General features: G+C 30.5%; 8 protein-coding genes across 8 annotated transcripts; 3 read left to right on the top strand and 5 right to left on the bottom strand.

Moving 5' to 3' along the window:
- Nucleotides 1–482: 482 nt before the first annotated feature.
- ASCRUDRAFT_8427 (NAD(P)-dependent alcohol dehydrogenase) lies at nt 483–1,568 on the top strand (the record flags this gene model as incomplete). The annotated part of the gene is made up of 1 exon (XM_020194865.1): nt 483–1,568. One exon carries the CDS (start codon nt 483–485, stop codon nt 1,566–1,568), a length of 1,086 nt encoding a protein of 361 aa, XP_020047144.1.
- A 136-nt stretch (nt 1,569–1,704) lies between these two features.
- Nucleotides 1,705–5,007, bottom strand: ASCRUDRAFT_150773 (uncharacterized protein). The gene has a single exon (XM_020189285.1). The coding sequence runs from the start codon at nt 4,856–4,858 to the stop codon at nt 1,841–1,843; it is 3,018 nt and encodes a 1,005-aa protein (XP_020047143.1). The 5' UTR covers nt 4,859–5,007; the 3' UTR covers nt 1,705–1,840.
- Nucleotides 5,008–5,208: 201 nt separating this feature from the next.
- Nucleotides 5,209–7,216, bottom strand: LAS1 (rRNA-processing protein LAS1). The gene has a single exon (XM_020194928.1). It carries the CDS (start codon nt 7,208–7,210, stop codon nt 5,459–5,461), a length of 1,752 nt encoding a protein of 583 aa, XP_020047142.1. The 5' UTR covers nt 7,211–7,216; the 3' UTR covers nt 5,209–5,458.
- Nucleotides 7,217–7,360: 144 nt separating this feature from the next.
- ASCRUDRAFT_76199 (leucine-rich repeat domain-containing protein) lies at nt 7,361–8,353 on the bottom strand. The gene has a single exon (XM_020193374.1). The coding sequence runs from the start codon at nt 8,180–8,182 to the stop codon at nt 7,433–7,435; it is 750 nt and encodes a 249-aa protein (XP_020047141.1). The 5' UTR covers nt 8,183–8,353; the 3' UTR covers nt 7,361–7,432.
- Nucleotides 8,165–8,872, bottom strand: ASCRUDRAFT_35140 (L domain-like protein; the record flags this gene model as incomplete). Its single annotated transcript, XM_020190576.1, has 1 exon — nt 8,165–8,872. A coding segment is annotated over one exon (708 nt), but the record flags the coding sequence as incomplete, so codon positions are not given.
- A 3,033-nt stretch (nt 8,873–11,905) lies between these two features.
- RAV1 (Rav1p) lies at nt 11,906–16,879 on the bottom strand (the record flags this gene model as incomplete). Its single annotated transcript, XM_020190618.1, has 7 exons — nt 11,906–12,360; nt 12,487–13,384; nt 13,583–13,587; nt 13,618–15,204; nt 15,541–15,775; nt 15,914–16,481; nt 16,542–16,879. 7 exons carry the CDS (start codon nt 16,877–16,879, stop codon nt 11,906–11,908), a joined length of 4,086 nt encoding a protein of 1,361 aa, XP_020047139.1.
- A 798-nt stretch (nt 16,880–17,677) lies between these two features.
- Nucleotides 17,678–18,511, top strand: ASCRUDRAFT_91571 (J domain-containing protein; the record flags this gene model as incomplete). Its single annotated transcript, XM_020195084.1, has 1 exon — nt 17,678–18,511. The coding sequence occupies one exon, from the start codon at nt 17,681–17,683 to the stop codon at nt 18,443–18,445; it is 765 nt and encodes a 254-aa protein (XP_020047138.1). The 3' UTR covers nt 18,446–18,511.
- A 749-nt stretch (nt 18,512–19,260) lies between these two features.
- On the top strand, nt 19,261–21,606 carry BRE5 (Bre5p; the record flags this gene model as incomplete). Its single annotated transcript, XM_020194863.1, has 1 exon — nt 19,261–21,606. One exon carries the CDS (start codon nt 19,261–19,263, stop codon nt 21,604–21,606), a length of 2,346 nt encoding a protein of 781 aa, XP_020047137.1.
- Between the last annotated feature and the right edge of the window lie 902 nt (nt 21,607–22,508).

Raw genomic sequence — 22,508 nt, 5'->3', positions numbered from 1 at the left:
AAGGATTGGAACCAAGACATGGAACTAGAGTTACTTCATTGGCAGAAATTCCATTTTTTGATCCAAAATCTAAGTCTCAAAGAGAAGCTTTAGGTTTACCCTTAAACTAGACAATTATAATGTCAATTCCACTGCTTTTTTGATTGCATATTCTGTTTATTTATACAAGTTATTTAAAATTCAATATTCATATTTTTTCTTTTTCTAGTTCATAGGTGTTTCGTATATAATTGAGCCACATTAAATAAAATGTTTGTTATATTCATTTTCCAACAAGTAGATTTAAATCAATCAAAACCAAAATCCAGCACCTAGGTTTGATTCTGATAATTTGATCATTCACCATTCAAATTTTAAATTTCTCTGGCAAACAAATCGCAACTTTTCCCTTGTGTAAAGGAGTGAATATTTCTTTTTTTGCTCCATATAATACGTAAATTGAGACATAAACTACTTTATATATTCATAAATTAATACTTGCAATGCTAAGTTATAAAAACCCATCTGTCGTTTTACAAAAACCAGGCAAAATAGTTTTTGAAGATCGGCCAGTTCCTATAATCTCTAATCCATATTACGTTAAAGTGCAAATTAAGAAAACAGGAATCTGTGGATCTGATATTCATTATTATACTCATGGGTCAATTGGGTCCTTTGTTGTAGAAAAGTCTATGGTCTTGGGGCATGAATCCAGTGGAATAATTGTAGAAAAGGGGAGCTTGGTGCCTGATCATTTGCATGTTGGCGATAAAGTGGCTCTTGAGCCAGGAATCCCAAGTAGATTCTCAGAAGAAATGAAATCTGGCCATTACAATCTTTGTCCTTCGATGGCTTTTGCAGCTACACCACCATTCGATGGCACTTTATGTCGTTATTATTTGGTTCCATACGATTTTGCTAACAAATTGCCTGACAGCGTCTCGCTAGAGGAAGGTGCTTTGATTGAGCCTTTGGCTGTTGCTGTGCATGCAAATAGATTGGGAAATGTGGTTTTTGGCTCAAAAGTTGCTGTTTTTGGTGCAGGCCCAGTTGGTTTGTTAACAGCAGCAGTGGCCAAAGCTTTTGGTGCTACTCAGGTTGTGGTTACAGATTTATTTGAATCGAAATTGAAATTGGCAAGAGAAATGGGGGCAACTTACACACACAGCTCAGTTGAAGATAATGACCAGTCTGAGGAGGATATAATCAATTTTTTCATAAAAAATTATTTTGAGCCAGAAATTGTGATTGACTGTTCTGGGGCAGAAACATGTATTCGACTTGGTATTTCAATTCTCAAAAGAAATGCAACATATGTTCAAGTTGGAATGGGAAAAGATAACATTAATTTTCCCATCTCCAGAATTTTGGAAAAAGAAGCAACATTCAAAGGATGTTTTAGATATGCACATGGAGATTATAAGAGTGCTATTGAACTAGTAGCTAATCAAAAGGTGAATGTCAAGTTATTAGTAACGCATCGCTTTTCATTTGAAGACTCTATTAAAGCCTATGATTTCATGAAGGATGGAGGAAACGCTGTAAAGTGTATAATCGATGGTCCTACTGATAGATCTTATAAGTTGTAATGTCTTTATTTTAGAGAGCCTATCAATTGAGTTAGTATATGATATATCAATAAGTATGTGATGATGTATGAAATATGAAATGTGAAATGTGAAATGTGAAATGTAAAACATAAAACATAAAATAATAGTATATAAAAGATAAAAAAATTCAAAATATGAATAATTCAAAGTAAAATCTTTTAATTAGCCTAAAAAAATAACTTGTCTCCAAAAAAATATAAAAAAAAAATGAAACTGAATTAAAGTCTGTTTTTTATGACCAAAGACCATTATTATTTGTAAAAATATGTTGAGTTATTTGTGGAATAATTGGAGTAGCGTCCAGGACTAACATTAATATTTGCAAGATTATTATTGAAGTTGGTAATAGTATTAGAACCTCCACGATCATCCATCAGATGAAATCTTTTGTGACCTAAGTTGACGGTTTTTTTGGGAGACGATAACAACCCATTTGAATAGAAATTATTGCTGATGTTATTTAAAGGGACTTGGTGATTAGATGGATTCATACCAAAATTATCATTTTTCAATGGAGGTAATGAGCCAATGTTTGAACTAAAAATGCTATTCTCCATTTGAACTAAATCATTATTAGATAATTGTCTAGAGGGCGAAATAGGTGAGCGAGAAATTGGTGATTGAGATACCGGAGAACGAGAAATTGGAGAGCAAGAAACTGGAGAATATCCACCACTAGAAAAACAATCACTTGACGATAAATCACTATTTGAATTTTTGCTGCCAGCAGCAGGAAATGAAAATTGAATTGGAGGAGCTAAAATATTGTTTCTTAATGACCTGCGATTAAAAGATTTGTTATTTAAAATAGAACCAAGAGAAGTTGAAGCAGAACCTTTAATTATCAATTGGCTGTCGAGAACTTCTCCTTTATCAAATATTTCAAAACTATTTTTCTCTAAAAATGATGATATATGGCCAACAGCATCGTTTAAATTCTTGCCATTCATATCATCTTTTGCAAGGTAACTTAAAACAAGTTTTTGACAAGCTACTTCATTGGAATCTTTTTTTTCCAACTCGATAGCTGAATAGACTTGAACTTCCATATTCAAGAGAATTCTTAAAGGAACAATAATTTTATCCAAAAATTCTTGATTGTTTTCTGAGCAAATTGTATTGAATTGATTTGAAAAAGTGATTTTAAAAACATAATCATTTGGATAATATTTTTTTAAGGATTTTGCAGCCTCTTCTGAAGCATTATCATTTCCTCTTATTTCGATAATTGCAGATTCTGAAGGCTCTGTGCAAGGAAAATTAATAAAACAAGAAGTTTTCTTTTCAATTTCAGAAATTATCATTTCGTTTTTCACATATTTTGAAACTATCAATCGCCATTGAGATCTTGAAATTTTAACAAAAGTTGTCAAGTGCAAGTTGGAGCATTCATTACATAAAGAATCAAGCTCACTTTTTGCAGAGGGAATTGCTTTCGAATTTTTCGATGGACATCTAATGACAACGTTTTCATGTCTAATAAAACTGAACATATTTTGCTGATAATCATAAGTGTTTGAAAATTTGATAAAAACGTTATATTTTCTCATGATTTGTTGGATAGTTAAACCTCCAGAACCAATAACCTGTCTGTGATATGCTTCTGGAATGAAAAAACTTATTTCTGAGGGAAACTCATCTTCTAGTAGTTGAATAGCCGCAGAAGAAGCTGAAATATCATTTGAAATCAAGTTGATATTGAAGTTATACTCATTTAATGGGGTATATTTGATTAATACATTGGTATTGTTCATAATTCTAATCATTTTTCCGTTTTTCTTGCCGGAAACAAAATCTCTTTGGGAATTGGGTAATTCGATTTTGTAATGAATCTGAATGTTGTTGGGGTATTTATTAAATTGTTTGAATAATTGCAAAAGTTTTATACATTGCTTAACATCTGAGTTTAATCCTGTAATATTATACAACGAATTTTTATTCAGAGTAAGACAAGTATTTGTTTTAATTGAAATGTTATTTAAAAAGTTAAATAAAAACTGTTGACTTTCATTGTTTTTATTAAGAAGTTTAAATTCCACTTCATAAATATTTGTTAGTAAATTCATTAATTCATCCATTGAGTTGTCAACTAAAGAGATCGAACTAGCTTGTATTCTAATTATGCACTTGTTATCATGCCCAAGAGGAACTAGTTGAATAAAAGAACTGTATTTGATCATTATCGAAAGAATTTTTTCTTGATAATTTAGTAACAATAAATCATTTTTGTCATGAGATATGTGGGAGTCTTTAAAATAAATTTGATCTGTAGAGCTTTTAATGATTTTTTCAATCAAGGATTTGGCTAATATAACTTGTGATTGCAAACCAGAAAAATGAATTTTGGATAAAGTTGAAGATGTGGGTTTAGTTGAGTTATATAAACCTGGTAATAAATTTGGTAAATATAAGTTGGCGCCAGATTGTTTTGAAATGTTTTTAAGATTATTAAATTGAATTCCAGCCACCAAGGGTAGTAAAGATAAATTAAGATCTAAAGAATCAAGGTATAAACCTTGAAAATCATCCAATACTAATCTTACTCTTGATTCAGCAAAATTGACATTGTTACTATCACCTAGAATATAGACATTAAAGTTATTAATTTCATTATTAATAGTGTTTTGATTTCTTATTGGAGAAGACAATCTTGAATCAATTGGCAGATTAAATTTAAAATCAAAAAATTGATTCGAAATTAAAACTGTGACATTGCAGTAAGAAGAAATATCATTTAATGATAAAATTAGGTTTTGATAATTTTGGTTTAAATTAATAGAGTTTTGATTGAAAGAGATTGACTTTGAAATTATTGAATTGTAGAATTGAAGTAATTTTTTTTTATAGGTCGAGATTAAATTGAAATCATTAGCAAAAATGGATATTGTAAAAATATTATCAGTAAAACAATTGTTTTCGTCGATTTTGATGGAAATTCCGCCAACATTGGCATTAATATTAGTAATAAAAGATTTGAAATGCAACAAGTTATCAATGACATAATGTGGTTGGTTATTTTGAATAACTTTATTCCATAAATTATTTGAAGACTCGTAAATAATATTGATGTTGCTAGTGCTATTAATATTGTTTATTGGCGATGGTTTGACCAAATACTCGTATTTTAAAGGAATGATAGTGAAAAATTCGTACTCATTGTTCAGATTATTAGTTGAGTTATAAATTTCAGCAGGATTGAACTGAAATGCAGACTGATTTAAAAGATTACTGTATTCATTAGCAGTAGAATATGGGCTAATAGTAATCATGGTTATTAAGTTTGTAGCCAGAGGAAGGGTATAAGCAAAAAAAAAGAATTTCGGTGAAATTGGTAAACAAAAATAGGCCAACAGCAAAATACAGAAGAAAAAAATATAAAAAAGGTATCAATCCAAAAGAACCAACAGTGCCAATCAACAAGCAATTAGAAAAATGAAAGTGTGGAAAACAAAAAGTAAAATCAAGTGAAGAAATCAAAGCTACTTATATTGAAAAATAGGATGAAAACTAATTTCATGGGCAATAGAAAAGGGAAGAAAAGCATTCCTCTTTTCGAAAGGTTTCTATTTACCTTTTGTTTGTTATCATAATTCCAGATTAGGAAAGATATATAACCAGGCTTGTTTACTTTTAGCCTAATCGAAAAAACATACGTCGCCAAAAACTGGGGACTTCTTTATCCACATTCCTGATGCTGAAAAACGCATGAAACTGTGCATATACTCATCTATATACATAAATATGCGCAACACCAAATCCCGAGCTGTTGGAACAATGCTGGCACTGTTTTTCTCAGGTTCTTCTGAGGTTTCTGAAGCTTTTTTGCTGGAACCTGTGTTTCTCCTACAATTAGCTGCTAATATTGGCTACTATATTGTGACTCCAAAGGGAGTGATCTGCCAATTTTCGTGCAACTCCAAAAAGAACTCTGCCGTGCTTTTGCTGTTTTCTTTGTTTTCGTTTTCTTGGTTGGTTTCTTCGGTTAGCGAATCAGATGCGATTAGCTTGATTCTTTTTCTTAAATTTTGCAAATCCTTTTCAAAGTTATCTTCAGTATCATTATTGGCCTTTTTTGCTTCTTGATTTTGTTCCAATTTGATTTTGCCATCTTCATTTGCATCTGCATAATCCATTTCAGAGGACAATCTTTTATTCGGTATGCTTTTCAATGATTGCATGTTTATAATCGCATCGATTTTTTCTATTAAATTTTTATTGGTTTTTGCAGCTTTGTTGCTGCTTTTTTGAGATGACACTATTTCGGATTTAATATGATTCAAAAGGTCTTGATTATAAGAGGTTTCATATTCTTGTAAAAAAGATAAAATTTCATCCAAATCAATCCAGAATTTAGACTTAGCTATTAGGTCATTGCCATTGCTGTTATTTATGTTGATATAGTTAGAATAATAGTTTTTCTTGAAATTGGAGTCCGATTGGATGTTGCTTAAAAAAAACTTCAAATATTTCAATGAATAGTTTACTTCTGCAACTGAATTGAATTTGAAATCAAGAATTTCAATTGGCGCATTGTTTCCAAAAAGTTCATCAACTGCAGTCACTTTATTACTTTCAAAATCAATCTTTTTAAAAAACTTTTTAAATAGAGTCAATTGATTGTTTAAATGTATTGAAAGTTTAAATGTCTCGATTTTAATTAAAATAAATTTAAAGAAATTATTAAAGAAATTAAAATTACCATTTAATTTTTTATTATTAAATAAAAATTCCAAAAAGTTTAAATTCAATAGTTTTATCTGACTAAATGGAATTATTTTCTTTTTTTTATACAATGATTTATTTGGAATTAATATGTTTTTAAAAATCAATAAATTCATTAATACAAATTGATTTTTGATCAGTAATTCTTTTGAATTTGTGAATATTAAAATATTGTTTAAATTATTCCAATAATTTTTAGCTGAGGTTGAATTATCTCCGATTTTAACTACTTTTAATAGATTTTCCTTTTTAAAAGATTTGTAAAGTTTTAAATTTTGCTTCAAGCTATTAATTTGCTTAATATAATTATCATTAATCTTAACTACAGGATCTTCCTTTACTAGATTATTATTATTATTTTTATTGTTATCAGCATCATTATTTGACTTATTCTCGGTGTTTTTAACACCACAAAAGCACCAATAATTGTCATATAACCAAGCCAACGCCTTTTGAGTTATATCTCTTAATAATTGTATATCAGGTAGTGTTTCATGAGTTGACATATGTCTAATTTCTACAAAAAATTGAGGTAACTTTTGATGTCTCGCCAATGTTGACAAAGGTATAGCATAAACAGACTGCTGTAGAGGATCTAAAATACCATTGACAAATCTTATCAACGCCATGGAATATGATAATTTGACTGAAGTTATGGCATTGGCATGATAATTGTAAGCATCACTGCCATTTAAGCTAATACTATCGGTTATAATTGATGCAGTTAGTTGAGAAGTCGATTCGATTGAATGTGGTAATCGGTTTCTTGATCTCAAAATGTTAACATAGTTTATGGCTAATTTGCGGTTATCCAGATGCTCGTTAAAGTCGTAGAACCAATGCCTGAGTTTTATAAGGTCTTCCTCGCTTTTCCAAGCAACCAATCTTGGTGGGTTCATTTTGTGAAGTTGTTTGAGCAGTTTAGATTTATTGGTTAGCTCTTTCTGTTTGAGTTGAAGTTTTTCACTACATAATTATTTGTTGAAAAAAGGAAATACGCAAAAGCGGTCTCTAGGGCTTTAGTAGCTCTAAAAGCCCTAGTAATTGCTTACACTTTTAGTAATAATTTGTGTAGTATATATATAAACAGAAATAGAACTTATAAATGGGTTACGCCAGCACTACGTACACAATTTTGGTTGGTAAAGAGAGATTTCAGGAAAAAAATTTGTTTTGATATAGTTGTACAATCCGTAGTTAAAAAGTCGCTGGAAATTGGTTATACTTGCTTGAATTTCAATGTCTCGTTCCTCAAAGTAATTTAAATCAATTTCTTTAATCATACCAACGTTAGTCATACCTAAAGACATCAAATTTGGAGGTAGGTTTATAATTCTACTAATTTCATTTTTGCTTATATAAAGAGCTGTCATTTTTTTGAAGTTTTTGAAATAACCAGGAATCTCATCAATTTTATTATTCATTAAATTAAGCTTTTCGAGGTGTTTCAAGTTACCTAACTCAATTAAATTTGACGAAGTTATTAAATTAGAAGATAATCGCAAACAGACTAGATTATTCAATCTCGCTATTTGACTCAAATCAGTTATTTTGTTATTTTGAAAGTATGCTGCTTTTAAACCAACCAAACAATCGATTCCCTGGATTTTTGATATCTTATTTCCAGCTAAACTTATAGCTCTCAAACACCCAAAATCTCTGCCCATATTCATGTTTTCAAATACAATGGTTTCAACTCTGCAATTTTCTACCTCTAGTGCCCTCAAATTGGGTAGTATTATTCTGATGTATTTATCCCTAATGTAATATCTGTTTTTGAAACTGATTTTTTGTAAACGATTGTAATTTAATTTTAATTTGTTCAAGTATATCATATGATTAAATACATTAAAATCTAATTTATCGATCATATTTGAGGAAAGATTCAAAATTTTAAGTCTAGAAAGATACTCAATTCCTTTAATTGAATTGATTTTATTGAAAGACAAATCTAAATGTTTTAGCACTTGTAAATTAGTAAAGTTATCAAATTTTTTAATTCGATTATTATTTAAATAGAGTACTTCCAAATTGCTTAAAAAATTTATAACATCAACATTTTCAATTTGGTTAAAAGAAAGATTTAACTTTTTTAAATTCATTAAATTTACAATTGAATTAGAAACAACATCAATACTATTTTTGGCAAGATTTAAATTCTCAAGATTATGAGTAATATTAAAGTAACAAAAATCTGTGGTTTCAATATAATTTTTAGATAAATCTAGCTGTTTCAAATTGGATAATGATTCTAAATTTTCGATTTTTTGAATTTTATTTGTAGATAAACTTAGATAAGTCAAGCGTTCCAAACTTGATAAATTTTCTATTTTATTAATTTCGTTATATGATAAATCTAGAAAGTTTAAATTGATTAAACAGTCTAAATTTTCAATTTTATCAATTTTGACGTTAAAATAGTTCCAATCAAAGAAAGGTTTGCTATTTGTAAACTTGAAACTTTTCAAGTTTACCAAAGATTCCAAGTTTTCAAGTTTTGAAATCAAATTATTAGATAAATCAATAGCCTCTAGATTTTGAAAATTATTCAATTTGATCATTTTTTGAATTCTGGAAGATAATTTAATTTCTTGTAAATTGGTTAATGTTTTTAAACATTTCAAACTATTTGGATTGAAATCTTCAGTAGGTATGACAAGTATCAACTTTTTTAAATTCAGACTAGAAAATGTTTCATTTGGTGAAACAAAAAATTCAATAATTTTAGTTAAAGCAGAATGAATAGTTGATGAATCAATTTTTGTTTCGTTAAATCTAATTATTGAAATCTCTAGACATTTGAGATTTGGTAAATAAAAGCCTGGGTTTTCAACTGAGTATAAAAAAGCGTCGATATTCTGTAATTCTTCAAAATAAATATTGATTTTAAACTTTTTAATGAAAATGAGATTCTTTTTGAAAAAACTGTCTAAAGGATTTGGTTTGAAATTTGATTCATAAGCAAATTTTACATATTTCGTGTTTGTATATTTTTTGTTCAACATTTTTTTTTGGTATACTACAACCCTCCTAAAAAAAATAGTATTACTAGCTTGATAAACAGATTGAATATTGGAAGCAGTTAGATAATATATGATGTGAAAAGGCATGAATTTTAATATATGATTTATAAGCAGCGGAGGTAATCCAGCATAGAAAATGAAATTTAGGGAAGCCATAGTCATTCAGAAGGAAAAGCAAAACTTGGTAGAATAAATAAGTGGTAAATTGGCTGACAAAAGACCCAATGAATATTGATTTTGTTTGAGGCTGAGAGTTAGTTAATTATCCTGAAATACTTCTTCCTTTCTTCGATTTTTCGGTGAGAAACGAAGCTTATATAAATAAAACAATTACCAATCAGATAAGAAGTTGAGGCTGGAACTTTGAGCAACTTTGCTGTTGAAGACAAAAAAAGCAAACTATCCCAGAGCAAGAAATAGAATATACAATATATTATCTAATATCCCTTTTTAGAATAGAATATTTCTGGTTATCACTGAGAAACTACACGTTGTGCTTTATCTTGCTGCAGAATTTCAGGATATTTTATTTAAGAAATCTTCAATTACCAAGGGATTTTAAAGAGACCACTGCTATGGATTGTATAAAGGCTTTGATTATAGAGGGTTGTTTTTAGTTGTTTCTTAATTATTGTGATATATGTATTGTTTTTCAATTAACATCACATGTTCTACATGTGATTAAGCGTTATTTCTAGCATTGCAAATTTCTGAGCACGAAAATTTACCAGCCCTTAAAAATTTTTTCTTTCTTCTGTGGTGAAAAATTTTCTTACAATATAAATAAGGAAGAAGAATTTCAGTAGTACAGTTTTTCTTCAACCTACAACATAGTAATGGTTTTCGCAATCAATACCTAATCAAATAGTATGTTTTTATTTGCACATTGCATTTATGCTAAATGAAAGCTGTTTCTTTTTATGATGATAACGTCGTTCTTCTTTTCTGTTATCTTATTCGACCATGACGACAAGGACCATTGAACGTGTCTTGATTGTTTTTAATAATCGTACAAAGACCTAATACTTGCCAGTATTTTAACATATCTGATCATTATCACGGAAAGAGCTTTTCTTTAAAGAGTGGCTTCACATTTTTTTCCTTCCTTGTTTGACAAAACTGTTTACTAACTAAATGAATAGATGAACTAAAATGTATGTTTGATGCCTAAGAGTTTGAAATAAAAGAACTAATGTGATGAAAACATTTGTAAACATTCGCAGTTTCCTCAGGAGTGCACGCATAGAACCCAATCTAGTGTATAAATGACTGTTATTATCCTTCCTTGGATGTCTGATTAGTTCTATAATTGAATCAATATTAAATGTAGATTTTTTTTGTATTTTACAATTGATTTTGCGATTGCTTAGTTACTAACAATTTCATTTTTACTATAGTTGACCCAATAAATATTTTGAACCACTTCCTGATCGATTTTTCCTGTACTTTTAGTTTTAGTAGACATCAATTGATTTCGACTTTTTGCATTGGATGTTGAATAAACATCCACTTTGGGATGAGGCTGGAGCCACTCGCCACATTTTGCAAATTATATGCGATGTTGACGCGTGTTAGCGTTTGTGTGAGTTTGTATCCATTGACTTCGAATTTGCAGAAAAAGATGAATCACAAATTGAACAGGATGGACAACTAGGTAATGCTTTTCAACTAAACCAATGTGCAGTTTGCTAGTAAAAGACACTGGATGGACTGTCCCTAAATACAGTTGCAAGGTGCTATCATTTTTGGGTGTTTTATACCGAAGAAGAGTATGCACAGCACCATCTGGGACCATGAAGGATTGGAACCAAGACATGGAACTAGAGTTACTTCATTGGCAGAAATTCCATTTTTTGATCCAAAATCTAAGTCTCAAAGAGAAGCTTTAGGTCTACCACTAAATTGAGTATTATTTGGTTCAATATTCCTTAGCTAGAGTATTCTATTTAGCTTAATAAATTTCTTATAATCACTTAATAAAAGGACCAAAATCTGTTAACGATTGTGACACTAAACCATTATTGAGTTTTTATAATTCTTTCTTAATTTTATGAATTTTGATTTTTATCTTTTTCAAATGGTAGCGTTCTCTCTAGAATAACTCTATTTTAATTAAAACACCATCACTCATTGATAAACCCTTTAAAAAAAATTAAAAAGCAATTTTATTAGTTTTAATTAAGATCCGATAAGATTCTTTTTTCAACTTGTCTTTGAATAAAATTTATTAAAAATCTAAACATGTTATATATATTTTAATATGTTCACTTTTAGTCTTAACATTAATATATTGACAATGATAGATGCATAAATAAATTCAATTGAGATTTATATGATTCTAAAAGCAAAATACCATTAAAAAAGTCAGTAAAGTTTTGTTTTAAATTATTTATGCTGATTTTCATAGAAATCACTTATAAATATTAAAAACTTGCAATAAGTCGTAAACTGAAAACATTAATTAAAACATGGAAAAAAGTGCTTTTTTTGTCAAATTACTTTATAGTATACATCATTGCCTAACTGTGCTCGATGAAAAATATTAAACTTGAATTGTCAAGATTTAAAGATTTAAAAAAAACTATCAAAAATTGACTGAGCTTCATTTGCATAACCGTAATTCGAAACAGGTTTTGCTGGAGAAAAATCATTGAAATTGAATTTTTTAAATTTGTTTAAACTTAAATCCTTTTCAACAAAAGTACTTTGACTTGTGATAGTAGCAAGTGATTCATTCATGTCTTTTTTCTCAGTATTTTTACTTATTGTTAATGGAAAGAAAAACCAATTAGAAAGCAAATCCAATACCAAATAATCACAACCCATTCTGCTGTAAATATTTGCTATTTTCAAAACAAACTCAAATTCAACCTCAATGGGCACTAATAAAGAACCTTGAAAATATTCTATATTATTTTGCCTGAGATTATTATATAAAATCATCAAAACAGGATCGTCTACCAAATAAGACATACTTTCAGTCAAAAACGGTTTTTTGCCACCGGTTTTTTCATTTGAAAATAAAACTTTGAGAGAATTATCTTTGCAATATCTGGTGTTTTTTTCCTCTTTATAAAGTAAGGTTTTGTCATAATCATCTGGTAAAAGCATTTTTCTTTTTGTTTCATCAAATTGCAGATATATTTCTAAACATAAATTATATGGGGCTTTTATTAATGCTTGAATTGCAATTTGATTTTCCCTTAGCATCCAATAAACCCAACTTGTGGTCCACCTATCACCATTTAATATAGCATCAACCAATAAGTGATTATTAAGCACTTTTCTAAGCACATCAGAAGTATCTCCATCATAAACTCTAGTAACCGCAATAGCTAACTCAGCATCTTTGACCTGTTTAATCAAGACACTAACACAATCCTTCAAAGAGTCACCAAGAAGAAAAAAACAGGCGGCATAATAGTATCGATGTTTAGACAACAAAGCAAATGCATTTTTTATAGCAACTTTCTTCCATTTTGGATCATTAAAATTGTTATTTAATAATTTTATTGTCTTTAATTGTTCTGGATTCCCATAGCATGTTTTCCATAGCCCAATTAGGATGTTTTTCTTTTTTAAAGACAAGTAAAATAATGTGCAATTTTCTGGATCTTTTTTCCCATCACTCTTTATTGAACTTGCAAATTCGTTTCTCGCAATTATTTCAAATTGTCTCTTTAATTGCGTGTTATTCACCCAGTAATGAAACCCATATTTTTTGCAAAGAGCCCAGTTAATTTTAAAATTATTCTTGTTGTTTATCATATTGATCAAAATTTCTTTATTTTCAGAATGAAGAGCAAATAGTATATCTCTCATATTTAATTTGAATTGTAATGATTTGTGCGATTCTAATAGCTTTAATCCCATGTAATATTTAAGTGCATTTTCATCCAATGAATATCTATTTTTCTCAATTTCTGTTAATGATTCAATAACAGATAAAAGGGTGATTTGCTGATGTCTTGTCAAATATGGCAACGAAATTAAGGTTAACTTTTCTTTTAAAAGACTCGATACTGTATCGCTATATTCCCTGTAAGTTTCCTCATTAATGTTTGCATTTCCGCTCTCATTTCCATTATGAACACCCAAAAATTTTTTTGTTGATTTATTGGATTTATTGGATTGATTCAATTTTCGATTCATTGTTTCTCCTCCTGTAAATTGGAAATTTTTGTTAAAGCTTTTAAGTGAAACAGCAGATGATGAATGGCTTTTTAGTGATGTGGAATCACTATTAACAGTGGCTTTTTCCCTCAAATTAGAGTTATAAATACTCAATTCTTCATCGTATTCGGCGCAATTTTTGTCATAGAATGAAAGAATAGGGATCCCTAATGTTGTGCCAAGATTGTTAATTGTAAATTCTGGATTCAAGTCCAATTTTCTTAGCCGGTTAAAAAGATTTAGCAAAATCTTTTTAACTAGATCTATTTTCCCCATATATAGACATTGGATAATAAGTTGGGGGTGGTAAAGCGGTAGTGGTCCATTCAACAAAGAACATATATCAAAAATGGTTTCAATATTATCTGAAATTCTATTTGCCATAACTTTTTTTGTGTATATATCATTTTCAATATCCAAATATTTACTTGAAACAAACAATTGATTACCGCAACCAATCACTAGTGTACCATCTTTTAGCCACAATGAATCACCTATAATATGCGAAGTTAGATTTGGAAGTGATATGATTTTTATAGAGGTAAATGAAGGCATGTTATTTGTATAGTCGTAACGAATTTGAGAATATAAAATCACCTTTTGAGCAAAACCAATGGACAAAATTGATTGTTTTTTCCAATTACATGTCCAATCAACATCAAATATTTTTTCATTTTGAGGAAATTGTTCAGAATACTCTAATATACAATTTTTGTTATCCCAAATTGTTAAAACATTGGTAGATGAATCGACAATTGCAATTTTATTGACTGAAGATTCTTTTATCAAAGAAGCGTTTTTTATACCAGTTTCAATTTTATAGCTGATTTTCCAATATATTTTATTTGAACCTTTATCAACATCAGCATAATAGGATTTAAGTAGACCAGTTGAAGAAATTGTGGTAAAAATGTTATTTTTATAAACTTTGTTTGATTTACCAGACCAACCCACGGGATCAATACTGCTGTAGCTTTTAATATCTTCATCTTCATAGTCTTGGGGTAAACTGTTTATTGCGATTTCACTAATATTGTTATTTTTTAAATCTATTTTCCAAGCTTTAGACAATTTTACCAACGGGTATACTGCTATTAGGTAATGAATATCTGAAGTAAAATCGCTATAGACTTCTGGAATATGAACAAAACAAAATGAGTTTAAATCATTGTGATTTTTGGTATTAAGAATTTTTTTTTCAAATTTAATAGGAAGATTAAACAATGAGTTTGAGAATTTTTTGCCTTTACATTGATATAGAGCTAATGAATGATTTCCAAGGTAAGTGATGATAAAATCGCCATCTCTTAGCAAAATTGCATTTAAGATGGGGTTTTCGGTGATTAACATTGTTTTTCTTAGTAGTATTACTTTTCCGTTTGTTTTTTTAAATTTTTTTCTATTAGCATTGTTTCTTTTATTTTTTGTTTGTTTTAGGTCATTGATGTTGTGGTCGTTGACAATGATTGGTATCCAGACATGATTTTCATTAAATCTTGAAGTAGAAAGCATTGCCTCACCATTATTGGATTTGAATAGACTTTGAATAGATTTTTGATGGCCTGTTAATTTATTTTGTAGTGATGTTTTCAAGTATCTAACAGGATATCTTTTATGATTGCTTAGTAAAGCACTACTGGTGTTTATTCTTAGTGGTTTATGGTTATCAAACAAGCCATTTTTGGCCTTGTTTCCAACTTTATTATCAGTATTAGTATTTGTATTAGTATTTGTATTAGTATTTGTTATTATAGTGTTGGTTCTTAGTGAGGTGGAGTTATTTAAAAGGTAGTTTATATTTATATCATCAAATAAGTCGTCAAATTTTATGAAAATTTGACGTAAATTTCTTTTTTCTAGGTCGTGAATTAGCAAAGACAAGTCGCCATTTAAATTGACAGTTGGGGTATCAAAGTCGTTGCTATTTCTGTAATTATCATTATCATTATCAGTATTCTTATTGTTGGAGTTATTTTTGTTGTTAGTAGCATTATGGTCATTAAAAACAGGAAAAATGTCACTAAAGTTTAAACAATTTGGATCTTTTGGAAAAGTGAGTGGACAAAAGGTTAAAGGATTATTTAGGAAATTTAAGGATTTTAAAGGTATGAATTTGATTAATTTTTGAGGGATTGAGTTTAAGTTTTCTATTAGATATAGTGTTAAATTTCCAGATTTATCAGAAATAATCAATAAATCTAGATTTAGATTGATGATGTTTTCTAAAATTAGAGTTGGTTTATTTTCAAGTTTATAGCGAATGATTGACTGATTTAAGGCGTAGTTGAAATTGAAGGAGTTTATGATTATTACAAAGTAAGTGGAATGGGAAGAAGTGGTGGAAGAAGGAGAAGGAGAAGGAGAAGATTTCGGAAAATAGGAATCAAAATGACTTTGAGATAAAACCGGGGATAATATTGAAGAAGGAAAGTTATTGTTTAGATCTAGATATGCAACAAGTTTGAATATCTGATTCTTTTCAAGCTCAAAAGTGGTGAAAATTCTCAAGATGTTGTTATTGGTTAAGGTGTATACAACTTCACTTTTATTGGTGTTATTATCGTTATCAGCTGAATTTTTAGTTAAGCTGTCATTAGCGTTTTTATTTTGAGAAGCAGGCCTAATGAAGTTATCTTTGAATCTAAAGTCTGTTATATATGATGAATGACTCAAGTAAGTGAGATTGAAAGAGGTGTTTTTGTGATCGAAATTCAATCTGTTGTAAATTTTTAAAAAGTAGTCATAATTTGAATAAGTTATTATAATATTTGAATTCAAATTGAATTTAATTGAGTTGATTTTGTTTGGTTGAGCTAGTTTATAGATTTGTTTGAAATCCGAGTATAAGCCGAAATTTTCCACTAGATAGAATAGTATTATGGAGTTATTTGTGCCCAAAACAATTTCATTGGAGTTACCCCAAGCCAAAGTGTTGATAACAGTATTTGTCTTGTGTATGAGCAATTTGTTGTCGCTGTTATAATTGATTGGGTCGTTTTTGTCTTTAGGATCATCGCAGTCTTTAAGCACAAACTGCCATTTGGGAACTATCATGAAGGTTTCTATTGGCTTGAGGAAGAAGACTTTGTTGACCGATGTTGAGACAGCGATTAGGCCATTGAAGGGATTCAAGTCTAAGGATACAATGTCGCTGTCAAAGTAGACAGTCTGTAGGATGGTGCCATTGTTGTTGAAGGCAGTGCTATGGTCGATAGTGCCATTGTTGTTGCTTGTATCTGTTAATAGAATGATCAAGTTGTTGCCAGAGGAATAAAGGGTTATCAAGTGGATCGACCATTTCTTCTGCAAAATCGCTTGTAAATCTGAATTTGGTTCACCAGGAGCAAAAGTGAGGTTGGAGGAAAAGGACATTAACAGAAAAACAAGAAAAGAGTGCTGTTGAGGAGAGGAGTGTCGGTTTGAGGTTCAATTGGAGTTGGTTCTCAGAGCTGAGCATTGGAAGTTGCTTTGAGTTGTGATCCGTAGCTTTTTGGGCCAAAACGTGCAACACTTTTTTGCCCGGAAAGGGTCTAGGAAAAGGTGTTTGATTATCAGGTGATACCTCCTGTTTTTGCAACGTTTGCAGCTAGATAAGCACAGGCTGTGGATCCAGATTATTACGTAATTTGCACACCAGCATTTGTGTAGAGGATGTTCAATAGGAGAGATATTTGGATAGCTCCAGAGATAGAAGATTGTTTGATGTAAATATTATGGAGGACAAAAATGAATAAGGGGAAAATGAAATGAGTAAACCCAAACTGCAAAATTATAGCTATTGGTTAGATATAACACAAGTGGAGTTGAGCTCGCCATTGGTCACGTTTATTTTTGCTGCAAAAGTGCTGAATCCAGGTAGACGGTCGATATCATTTTAACGTGTGATGACAAATTCGCAACAGCTCTTTGCATATATATGCTTCTGTACAAGGTATTTTTGACACGTGCACAGTGTGCATCGGAATTCCTATTCGGTCCAGCAATTAGCGCTTAGAAAACACCTTTCTTTTCTTGTCGGGATGTCCTGTTTGGAAGATGTATGATCACGGGTGTCTTTCCCCTTTGCAAGGGTGTGCGGACGGGGATAATGTGGTGAGAACATGTTCATGAGACTGGATTGAGATCAACCACACAACCATGGATGCAAACATAGATGTGGGCGTGGATGGTGGTATGAGTGGGAAGCCAGATGGGCTTGAAGATGGCAGTGGCAATTCAAACGATGTGGGCAGCTCAAAAAACAAGAACAGCAGTCAAAATAAAGACAGAGATGGGTACAGCATTGATATAAACGAAATCGAAGCGGAGTTGATGAAAGAAGAGAATGAGTTGGGCAGAGATATAGAGATATCGAGAATCATTAATTGCTTCAAGTTGGATTCCTATTCGATATTGGAATTGCAGCCAGGGGTGTCGTTGAAGGATATTAACCAGAAATACAGGAAAAAATCGCTATTAATCCATCCAGACAAAAACAAGAACAATCCCAATGCCGCCATTGCATTTGACATATTGAAAAAAAACCACTTGAATTTGACTGATGAAAAATTGAGAAAAAACTTAGACCAAATCTATGAAGATGCGAGAAAATTAATAGTCCGGGAGGAGAAGATCTCTGTTAATAATACAAACTATTTCATTTCCGAGGAGTTTTCGAGCAAATTGAAAAACAAAGTGAAGGAGATATTGATCGAGGAAGAGTTCTTGCGGCGAATGGAAATAAAGGAAAACATCAATAAAGAGGTGTTAAAAAAGCAGAAATTAGAGCAATTGAAGCAGGAGAGGTTGTTCAAAAAGAAGCAAGAGAAAAACTGGGAGGACAAGCGAGAGGAAAGAGTGTACAATTGGAGAAAGTACTTGAAGGAAAACGAGAAGAAGAAGATGAAGATGAAAAAGAAAAACAAAAACCTCGAAAAGAAGATCAAGTTGTTAGCATAAGAACCATAAATACATAACGATGCGATAACCTAACACGGAAAGCGCAAAACCCGTAGAACATCGGCCGATCCATCCGTTCGTCTGCCGTTACCGATCCAAACGAAACACTACGGTCGACGGTCTACGCCGAAAGTCGCCACTCAGGTTTTTCGCAGTGAAATTGCAGATTCTGGGCGCGATCTCCGCACAATTGCTTGTTTGGGAACACGGTCACGTGACAGATTGTAGCTTTTTTCCATAAAATTTTTTCAAATATAAAATTGAAAAGTGTAATTTTAAATTTATTATTTGGAATTATTTAAAGGCTCCACTGAACAACTTCGCCAAATATATATATTCAATTATATATATCGGAATCGTCAATTAAAAGAGATCCAAAGGTTTCTTCACAGCTCATTGGTTACACCTCCTTCTCTCCCTTTTTCTCTTTGGAACTTCTTCTCCTGTATTTTTTTAGTTGTTTTGGCTTTATAATCACTTTCTCTGTTTTTCTTTTTTTGAGTTGATTAATCCAATTGGTAGCCTCTATTAATACGTTAATCAAACCTCTTCAAGCACAGCTTTTTTCTTGTTCAATTTAATATCACAAAAAATCAGCATCGTCTACAAAATTAAAATCAAAAAAAATACAAAACCTCCTCCATTCCAAAAAAAAATCAAATCATTTCTTCTGTAATTAATCTTTTTTTCCCTGAGGCTCATTTTAATCACCCTATTTTTTCTTGTTCTGTTTTATCCGCTACGAAATACAATCTCAATTCCAAACACCACCACAAACCATCTCCAATCAATCAATCCAGTTCTCGTTTTGAATCATGTCAAAGCTTTCCACTTCTTCTTCAAACTCCCCTGCCATTTCCAGCTCCAAGACCAATACCAATACCAATACCAACACCAACACTAATGCCACCTCCAACCAATCTCCAAACCCTGTCTCGATTCCAGCCTCATCTCCCACTAAAACCCAAAATTCACTCCAAGTTAACAACTCAAATTCCACTTCTCCCTCCAATTCCCTGGCCTTGAAAGACCAAGACATAAAAACTATCGGCTGGTCTTTCATAAGCCATTACTACTCGAAATTTACAAACAACTTGAGTCAAATCTATAGATTATATTCTTCAAATGCAATTGTAACTCATGACGACTTGAACTACTTGTTCAACCAATTTCTCAACATCAATATCAACAACATCAATCTTGCCACTATTGATTTCAATCAACAAGATTTGAATCTAATCGAAGCAAAAGGCACAAACCAAATTAAAAAAATCTTCAATTCCCTACTCAAAAACCAGGACAACCAATCTAAATCAATTCCAAAATCCACCGCAGATAACGATCATGATAACGATAATGATAATCACAACGAGAACCATAATAATGATAAAAATATTCCAATCCAAGAAGACATCTTCAAAATCATGATCTCCTTAGCTGATATTCAAAAATTACAAATCAATTCAAATAACAACTTAAATCACATCCTAATCAATGTTATCGGTGAACTAGCAAAATTAGATTCTCCTGCTTTTAGATTCACTCAAACTTTTATAATTTCAAATTCAATCTCAAATCCAGCTGTCTATGATATCACCAACGACATCTTACGTTTATTATCTCCTTTCGACGACGACGACTACCAATCTCAACTCCAACAAGACAATCAAGTTGAAAAACAAGTCACTCCATCCCAACCTGCTCTTTCTTCTCCTTCTTCTTCAGCTGCTCCCACTGTTTCCACAACTGCCTCTCCTGCACTATCTGAAACTTTCTCAACCTCGCTCTTAGAACCTTCTACTACACAATCTGAACTCTCATCTACTTCTCCCGCAATTCTCACCTCCATTCAACAAAATCCCTTACCAATCAAACAACAAAAATCTGACTCCACCATTAAATTACCTGAATCTCCTAGCCCACTCAAAGGATCTCTTAATGTTGAAAATCAGAAATCTCAAGTTCAACCAAAAGATAAATCGATTGAACTAAAAGAAAATGCCATCAAACCCATTGAAGCCACTAAACAAGAAGTCGTTAAACAAGAAGTTGCTAAACAAGAAGTTGCTAAACAAGAAGTTGCTAAACAAGAAGTCCCTAAACAAGAAGTTAATTCTAAACCAAAATCACTCTCTGCTCCTGTTGTTTCAGAATCTCAAAACACTAAATCTATTGAGTCTCCTCCTACTAAAACTGATAAAACTGATAAAATTATAGCTGAAAAATCAAAAGAACTTGAAACCTCCAAAGAAGCATCTAAACCTCAAGAAAAACCAAAGAATATCCCAGCTCCTCAATCTAAAAAGACTGAAGCTAAAAAGGATGAACAAGTTACCGAAAAACAAAAGCCTAAACCTAAATCTAAACCAGAATCTAAACCAGAATCTGTCAAATCTTTTGCTACTGCTTCTCCAATTTCCAATAAAGTTGAACCAGTCTCATCAACTCCTGCTTCTGCTACTGTCTCTGCTCCTGTTCCTGCCCCTGTTAAACCAAAACCAAAACCAAAACCAAGTTCTTGGGCTGCAGCAGCTATGTTAGGCACTGAAAAGAAAGAAACCGTTTCCTCAACTATTAAAAAAACAAAACCAAGATCTGTTTCTTCTTTGATCTCAGCTTCTCTAGCTACTAATGCTGCTTCTGCTGTTGCATCTGTTGATCCAAAAATTAAACCTTCTGAATCAACAACCACTAAACCATTTTCTTCTGTCGCTCCAATTATAAACTCTGATCAAGTTGTTAAAGCTCGTAAAATTAAGAAAGATGAAGTATACCCTGTTTATATTCGTGGCTTATCTGTCAAGGTTTCAAGCATTGACTTGACAAAATGTCTCGAAACTAATTTTGGTAAAGTTCATTCTTGTGTTGTTAAAAACTTTATTGCTCTAGTTGATTTTGTTTCTGCTTCTGCTCAAGAAAAGGCTTTAAGTGCAAAGGTTTTAAAAATTTCTGGCAATTGTATTATTGAGATTCAACCAAGAACTAAAAAGGGCGATCACGATAGGGCTGAGAGAGAAAAAAGAGAGGCTAGAGAACAAAAGGAAAAGGATTTTAAATCAAATGGCGAATCAAGTAGAAAATTTATCAATGGTAGAGGAAAATTAAATGGGGAATATAGACCAAAACCAAGACCTGCTAATATTCATTATAATCGTAATTAAGCAAAATTTGAAAAATCTAAAAAAAAAATTGAAATAAAATTAATCAAAATGAAATAAAATCATAATGGTAATTAAAAAATTAATTCAACTCTTATTGTATTAAAATAAATCTTATCATTATTATTTGGCAAACTTTTTATTATCAATTATAAAACTGCATTATTTCAATCCAAAAGAAAAAAAAAACTACAAAGTTGAAATAAAATAACATACAATTTTAGAGTATATATTGGTTTATATATTTTATTATCCAACTTACCTGGTGATGATCCTATAACTTTTTTTCTTAACCCTTTATTTTCTATATTAAAAAGCTTTTTTTTTTATTTACCACTTATTCATTTCCTTTTTGTTTTTTTATATTTTTTTGTTGTTGTTTTTTTTATATTATCCATTATATAACAGATCAATCAAATTTATTATTAGTAAAAAAAAATTATCTAAAAGAAAAGGAAAAAACATGCTAATGAGAAATGCAAAATAAAAGACATATTTAAATTCATACAATTTAACTTCATCACTTCATATTTTTTTTTATTTTATATAATATTTTATCACTGTTTAGTTGCCTATTATGTTGATCCTTCTTTATTATTTGCTGGTATTACTTCACAAAAATATAAAAAATTGACTCATGATTCCAATTTAAAAGAAAAGAGGAAAAAAACAAAATAACAATTTAATTTTTTATTGAAAAAGGTATTTTCCTGGTTTTGCTTTAATTTTTTTTTTTTAATTAGTTTTTCTATTTATTTTCAATAATCTTTAATTATTTAAAATTATTTTTAATTATTTTGCTCAGATGTTGAGATGTATTTCTTGCTGTAGAATATACCAACAAGTAAATTGTTTATTTGTAAATTGAAGTGAAATAATAAAAGGAAAAGGAAAAGGAAAATAAA

The sequence above is a fragment of the Ascoidea rubescens genome (assembly GCF_001661345.1).
Source record: "Ascoidea rubescens DSM 1968 unplaced genomic scaffold ASCRUscaffold_7, whole genome shotgun sequence".
NCBI lineage: Eukaryota > Fungi > Ascomycota > Saccharomycetes > Ascoideales > Ascoideaceae > Ascoidea > Ascoidea rubescens.
The sequence above is the reverse complement of the archived record's forward strand: the minus strand, read 5'-3'. Positions and strand labels throughout refer to the sequence as shown.

Coding starts and splice junctions, on each gene's coding strand:
- ASCRUDRAFT_150773 (XM_020189285.1), bottom strand. CDS start 4,858: ATGATTACTATTAGCCCATATTCTACTGCTAATGAATACAGTAATCTT.
- LAS1 (XM_020194928.1), bottom strand. CDS start 7,210: ATGAACCCACCAAGATTGGTTGCTTGGAAAAGCGAGGAAGACCTTATA.
- ASCRUDRAFT_76199 (XM_020193374.1), bottom strand. CDS start 8,182: ATGATCGATAAATTAGATTTTAATGTATTTAATCATATGATATACTTG.